The sequence below is a fragment of the Mytilus edulis genome, chromosome 14, assembly GCF_963676685.1.
Source record: "Mytilus edulis chromosome 14, xbMytEdul2.2, whole genome shotgun sequence".
NCBI lineage: Eukaryota > Metazoa > Mollusca > Bivalvia > Mytilida > Mytilidae > Mytilus > Mytilus edulis.
In genome coordinates this window covers 59,140,807-59,148,529 of record NC_092357.1, presented here as the reverse complement: position 1 = coordinate 59,148,529, position 7,723 = coordinate 59,140,807, and the positions used below count along the sequence as shown (strand labels likewise).

General features: G+C 32.5%; 1 protein-coding gene across 1 annotated transcript in view; it reads left to right on the top strand.

Moving 5' to 3' along the window:
• Positions 1 to 202: 202 nt before the first annotated feature.
• Positions 203 to 7,723, top strand: part of LOC139503755 (uncharacterized) — a 39,333-nt gene continuing 31,812 nt past the window's right edge. The window contains exons 1-3 of the mRNA XM_071293609.1: positions 203 to 328; positions 2,306 to 2,446; positions 5,787 to 5,959. Coding sequence (XP_071149710.1) covers positions 2,339 to 2,446; positions 5,787 to 5,959 — 281 coding nt within the window. The 5' untranslated portion in view covers positions 203 to 328; positions 2,306 to 2,338. The remainder of the gene's footprint in view (positions 329 to 2,305; positions 2,447 to 5,786; positions 5,960 to 7,723) is intronic.

Sequence of the window (7,723 nt, the reverse complement as noted above, 5' to 3'; positions counted from 1 at the left end):
CTCGTCCTTCAGTTTTTTTAAAACAACAGAAGTAGGGGTGGAAAAAATGGTCATTAATAAAGGTTTCTATTGTACACAACGTTTCAGATATTATATGCGAAGTTAAGTATGTCATGAATCTGTAAAGTTTCTACTTCATTTTGATTAGCCCACTCTTCCTTATTAGTATATAAAAGCATATATTTTGAAAGGATGACAATATTTTGCATCGTTAGTATTGAGTAATGGGTCATAACAATTAACCTTTACCGTAAAAACACGATGCAGGAACTATAAAAGAGACGTATGTAACGATGAACTACCCATACTGCTGTGGAGTTTCTAAAAGGTAAGTCTCGTATTCTTCACAGGGAGCAACAACTTAACTTCAAGGGGTCATGGTTTTTGTCGGAGTCAGAACTTATTTTTTCCAATATTTAAGTTATGGGGGATATCTGGACTCAGATTTTGTTTTGGTCATCTTCATGCTCATATTATGTTTTTTCATTTAATTGGGGATCAGAATTTTTTTTAGAAAATAAAACATACCCCCTCTTTTTGAAGTTAAATGGTTGTTTCCTTATATTATTTAGATATAGAAAAATAACTTTTGTTTTGGTTTAAAGCTTTAATAGTTATACCTTGAAGATTACTTCAATGTCAAAATAGAAAAAACCCAGTATTTTACATTTTATTTAACGAATTTTGTGTAAAATGATATATATTCATTAACTTATATATATGTTTATCAAGATAACTTGCTCGACCTACTTGTCAAATGCATTTTTGTTTAAAATATACTTTTTACTTTTTAATTTTTGGTCTTTTGGAAAATATTATTTGTGCTTCTGCGAAATTAAGCAATAGTTCAACGGAAGGAGAGAATTAATAGAAGTTCGTTTTTAAATTGCAAATATACCATTCATTTTTGGACTTTTTTTAATGAATCCAACGCTCATGAACTGTATCTCATCTTTGTTTTAAGGATGTCTGCTTGTCATGTTTTGGAATTTTTGTCAGATGTGTGGAATCCTCTGGTTTTATCCATTTGAATGCCTTTTTAAAAAAAAATCCCCATGAACCCCCATTTTTCTTTTTATAAATCTTTTACATGTGTAATTACATGTATAAGTCATTGTAAAAGTCTTATAAAATTTTATTTATTTTTTAATAGTATTTCAGAACTTTAACTGGTCAATGATAAAGCTATGAAAAATCAAGAGATCAAATTTCCCCGCCAAAATTCCAATGGCTAATATCTCGAAAACAAGCACATTACCCCTATATTTTGTTTTTGCTTTTTATTCACTATCAGTACATACTAGTTTTATGAAAAGTTATTTATTTTGAAACTGAGCAGCGAACATCCTTAACTAATATTTGAATAAAAAAGAAAACTATTTTTGTTTTAAAATAAATAGTGTTGACAATTGTCGGGACAATATACCATCCACTTACCGATTAATGACTTTTTTAAAGTTGAAATCCGTTTTTTTATGTCAATGTTGACATTTAGTTCCTCAGAAATTCAAGGATATATACATATTTGAACGTTACCAATGAAGGCAAAAATAGAAAACCGCATCAAACATATCGAATGTATCGCTTTTTAACTTCAATGATTAACAGAGCCTTTTAGGTCAGAACTGACCTATATAATACAAGAGAGGAATATCTTTCCCGTTTCAAGGATCATAATTTCTATTTTTGTTGTTGTCTATAACTTTATTCAGACCTATTGTAAAATCAGATCAATTGGTATTTTGGAATACAGTGAAACCTCATCAAACCGAACCCTGAATAAACCGGAAACCTGTCTAATCCAAACTTGTTCTGAAGACCAATCATATCACATTTTATGCATTGTGAACCTGATCAAACCGAATACCTGCCAAAACCGAACAAAACTTCAAGTCCCGAAAGGGTTCGGTTTAGTCAAGTTTCACTGTAGAAAAAATAAGGATTATGTGATATGTTGTCAATGAGACAACTTACTTCCAAACACAACATAAGGTTGAAATACGCCACTATTTTTGTAAGCCTGCAAACTGTAATATAATAAATGTTGCCATGGTATATTGCATGCGCTTCGCATTTTCACAATTAATATATCTTTAGTAATGCTCAGTCAAAAACCTAATTCAAAGCGTATAATATCAAAATGAAAATGAAACAAATTCGGACAAGGCATAGAGGGAGATACATTCCTTAATTTAAAATGATTTGAATTTTATAACAGCAAATATCAAGAAGACAATATATCCGTTCTTTTATGTCATTCATGTAATGTGCAAGTCTATACACTCGGTTTTATTTATTGTTTCAGTAAAGTTTAAAAGCATAAACACGTTACGTAACCATGGTTATCGTTGTTATACACACCTCCCTTAAGGATGAAGAGCTTCCAGAAAAGTTTGAAGAAACAGTGTCCAAGATGTTAGCGGACCTGATGGACTATCCGGTGGAGGTAAATACTAGTACATGGACATTTTTATTGTGTATAACAAGAACAATCATATATTACATCATGTCTGTCGACGCATTTTGCAATACCTACCGTTTTGAGTATTGAGTGCATGAACAAGTGAATTTTCGTCTAAATTATGAATGAAATATTTACCATTGAATGTTAAAAAACAGCAATCAATCACGGATAACAAATTACAAATTCTACTATCTCTAGTAGTCCATAGCGCACACAACACGCTTTTACAAACGGCGAACCTACAAAAAGAAGTCTTCAATTCGCCGTTTTAGAATCTATTGCATTCTGAGTAATATTTTCAAAAATGTACACCGAAACGTCGTGATTGGTTGAAAACGTCCAAAAACAATGGAAATTCAACCAATGTCGTGACGTTATTGTCATTTTGGGGAACGAACAATGAAATTACCCATAGTCCTTTAGATTCTGAAACGGCTAAGTTGAGTGACTGGTTCCTCATTTACTAGGTTGGTCCCCTCCGTAAACATTCAGTATGCCTTCGGAATATACAAATATTAACGTATTGTCAAGAATTTCAATAACGGCCGGGAAACAGACTACTCATTTACCTACTATTGCATGTATAGTTTAACATATTGACATAAAGGATAAATAAAGGTGTCGTAAGGTGAATTAAAAAAAATCCAAAATTTAGAATTGACACTTTAAATCAGAAGATAGTTAAGGAACAAAATAAATTAAATATAAAGGTGACTTGTACATGTACCTCCTTGTCGAGATATTCAATTTTTCAAATATGGCGGGAAATTGCTGACACGGACTTTTATTATTTTACATTTCGCATTAGCATTATTTGGATCTCAAATCATTAGAAAGAAAATCTAGTATCTGCTTAAATTTTAGTAATGTCATTTTGTTAGCTTTTGTAGCATATGTAGTCTTCTATAGACTGTGAAATCTTTTTAGTGATATTTGGCAACTTGAAATGACTACATCCTTCACTGCTGTATTTCGACCAGTTTTTTTTATTTTTTACCAAGCGCCAGTGTATTATATACACATATTGACTGGGTGTGAGGTTAATATCAAGATACCAGCTATTGCTCGAGGCGAAGCCGAGGGCAATAGTTGGTATGCGAAGGGACAACAAACTAGCTATTATCCGCACAACCAATCATTTAGGTGTTTAATTATACCGAACAACACAGTCATTAAGTGTTTTTTATATACCAAATTAACCAATTTTCTAAAAGTTTACATATATCATCTGAAAGAAAAGAAAAATGCCACATAACTTGACATGCACAAGATGAAATATACGTTTTCTTTTAGCTCACCTGGCCCAAAGGGACAAGTGAGCTTTTCTCATCAATTGGTGTCCGTCGTCGTCCTGCATCCGTCGTCCGTCGTCGTTTAGTTTTACAAAATCTTCTCCTCTGAAACTACTGGGCCAAATTTAACCAAACTTGGCCACAATCATCATTTGGGTATTTAGTTTAAAAAATGTGTTCGGTGACCCGGCCAACCAACAAAGATGGCCGCCATTGCTAAAAATAGAACATAGGGATACATTTATAGATTTTGGCTTATAACTCTGAAACCGAAGCATTGAGAACAAATTTGACACAGTTTAATTGTTTATCAAGTCAATGTCTATCTGCCCTGAAATTTTCAGATGAATTGGACAACTGGGTGTTGGGTTGCTGTCCCCCAATAGATAATTTTTAAAGAAACTTTGCCATTTTTTGTTATCATCTTGAATACTATTATAGATAGAGATAAACTGTAAACAGCAATAATGTTTAGCAAAGTAAGATATACAAATAAGTCAACAGATCAAAATGGTCAGTTGACCCCTTAAGAAGTATTGCCCTTTATAGTCAATTTTTAACAATTTTCATTAATTTGGTAAATTTTTGTAAATTTTTACAAAACATTTTCCTCTGTAACGAAAGGGTCAAGTTTATTCTACTAGATAGTGAAAATTATAAGTAGCAAGAATGTTCAGTCAAGTAAGATCTACAAACACATCACCATCACCAAAACACAATTTTGTCATGAATCCATGTATGTAATTTGTTGAATAAAAAAAAAGTAAAATCACAAAAATACTGAACTCAGCGGAAAATCAATTCGGAAAGTCCATAATTACATGGCAAAATCAAATAACAAAACGCATCAAAAACGAATGGACAAGAACTGTCATATTCCTGACTTGGTACAGGCATTTTCAAATGTAGAAAATGGTGGATTGAACCTTGTTTAATAGCTAGCTAAACCTCTCAATTGTATGACAGTCGCATCAAATTCCATTATATTGTCACCGATGCGTGAACAAAACAAACAGATTCAATAGGTAAAAATGTCAAAAATAGGGGTACAGAAGTCAACAATGTGTTATCATTTTAATCACTATAAAACAACAAATGTAACGAAGAAGCACAAAAAGGCATACATCAAATTAACATCCTCATTTTGCTTATATTATACGATTTTATTTGTCTATGTAAAATGCAACCATCAAGGATGGAGGGTTTTGAGTACTGGTGTAAAATTGCACATACACCAAGGTGAGCGACACAGGCTCTTTAGAGCCTCTAGTTATAGTTCGTGTTGTATTTATAAATATTTCATTAGTTGCAATCAAAACTAGAAATACTTGTGTTAAACTTTCCGTGCATATGATAAATTCTAGCTAAAGAACACAAAACGCAATACAATTTTAGAATACAACGATACGCCCATATTATAAGTATAAGGTACTGTTTTTAGATACTGAAATGCGCGCGAAGATTTTCTTTCTCTTTTATGATTACTTCTTGTACGTGAAATTACAATCAACACAAACAGATTATACCGTTTTGTATACGATATTAGAGTCTGACGTTGCCAAGCACACAAATCCATTCAGAATAGTTAATGACATCATTTTAGACCAATGAAAAATAAGCATGAAAAAGTACGGGAAATATGATTATAAACCTATTAACCAGGGTAATAGTCTTTGAAACTATTAACTGGCAAATAGTCTGTGGTATGAAATAGAACAACTGTTTCATTACTTTTTATATAGAAAAAAACATACTGATTTGTATTATCTCCCTTACTCCATGTGTCATGTACGTATGGTTGTTGATGGGTTATTTCCCTTTATTGTTTACCGCTTGACATTCATTATTATTAAATGTGCCTTGCATACGATCACATGTGTTAAAGTGTTATCTGCTTACTTGCGAAGGTTTACTTTACCTAAATCATGTGAAATGACTTCCTCTTCTAATACATGCTGCATTACGTCAAAGACAACTTTCCTTTTTAGTTTTTGTCTTATTGATAAGATCCTTTATTTCCTTTTACACAGGTTTACTACTGTATTGTAAAGACAGCTGAACGGATATGGCATGACGGGAATTATGATCCATTTGTTTATGTTGACGTGATAACAAACAATAGGTTTAATGATAAAACTAATCCTAAATATATAACTAATATAATGCAGTTTTTCAGGGATTTCATGAAGCTACCAATAAACCGGTATGTGTTCTTATGTTGTAAGAGAGATACCATTTGATTTTTATGGGGGGGGGGGGGGGGGGGGCTAGGATGAAAAATGTTGTCCTGCTTTTTTTTTTAGTTGTAATCTCTGTCCTGCCTTTTTATTTTTCACTTTTTATTTTTTTAGTTTATCCTGACTTTTTTAAACCTAAATTATCATCCTGACTTCTTTTTTTATTGCAAGTGTCTCATCCTGCTTTTTTTTTACTCAAAATTCCTGTCCTGCCTATTTTTTTCAAATTTCATCCTAGCCCCCCATAAAAATCAAATGGTAGCTCCCTAATCCAGGTTATCGAGAGAGTTAAACACTCATAAGCATTTTAAACCCCACCACATTCTGAACATCTTTGCTAGTCAAGGGTTACGATCCACTTCCCTCTTGTCCACCTTTGGTAGATTTAAGCCAATATTTGCGATAACAATGTTGCGTCATCTATTGGTAGATTAAAGTCACTCCCATGCAGAATACATTATTCTTGACCAATGGTACAATGTAGCACCTGCATTTGGGGGTTAAAGATTCTATACACTTGGTTAAGCAGAAAACGAAAATATACATTTTTGCAAGAAACATACACACGAACTTCTATTAGTTGATTAAAAACATTCAAATTGTCACTAAATATAGTTGTTTGATTAGGGATGTAAAGACTTGTTGCACAATAAGCACGTAATAATGGTTTACATGCACTTTCTACATTTACACGTGATCATGTTATATGCGCTTTTTGATTGGATGCAACAAGTTTCGACTACATACACAGGAACTTCTATTAGTTGAATAAAAACATTCAAATTGTCACTAAATATAGTTGTTTGTTTAGGGATGTAAAGACTTGTTGCACAATAAGCACGTGACAATTGTTTACATAAACTTTCTACATTTACACGTGATCATGTAATATGCGCTTTTTGATTGGATGCAACGAGTTTCGACTGCAACCAATGAAAATCATCACCTTGTGTCTCCGAAATTCTATCTCTATCCGCTAAGGGTGGAGAGGAGGGAAGTGGATCGTAACCCTTGGCTAGCGAAGATGCATTTTGAATGTTCCTGCCCCAAGTCAGGAATTTAGTGGTTGGCGTTGTGTCATGTCTGTCATATTTGCTTTTCGTAAATTTTCTTTGTTATACATAAAACCGTTAGTTATCTCAATTGAATTGTTTCATATTTTTCATGTCGGGGCTTTTTGTAGAGGCCCATACGGTACAGGGTTTTCTCATTGTTGAAGTTCGTACAGTTACCTAAATTGCTTACATCAACTTCATTTGAAATTTGATAGATAGTTGTTTTAGTAAATACAAATAATTATTATATCAAATAAAAAAAGTTAAGTTTTTACCAACTTTTTGAATACATATTGTAGAATTCTTCTTTAAACGTAAGATATAATTACCACATTTCAATAGGTCACATATATCAATTTTTTGCAGCTCAATTCTTATTGGCTAATGCACACCATCCAATCAAATGGCAGCTTTTTTAGATTTTCATTACTATTCAATACACATTTTCAGGTCAAACGATTTTTCTAGTAATATGCATGCAATATAAAAAGAAGATGTGGTAGGATTGCCAAAGAGACCAAATGACACAGAAGTTACTATAGGTCACCGTACGGCCTACAACAATGAGCAAAGCCTATACCGCATAATACATGTTTTATAATACAAAAACGTGACTTTAATTGACAAACCACGAAAGCTTTTGAATTATATGATATTAATTTATTATTTAGTTTA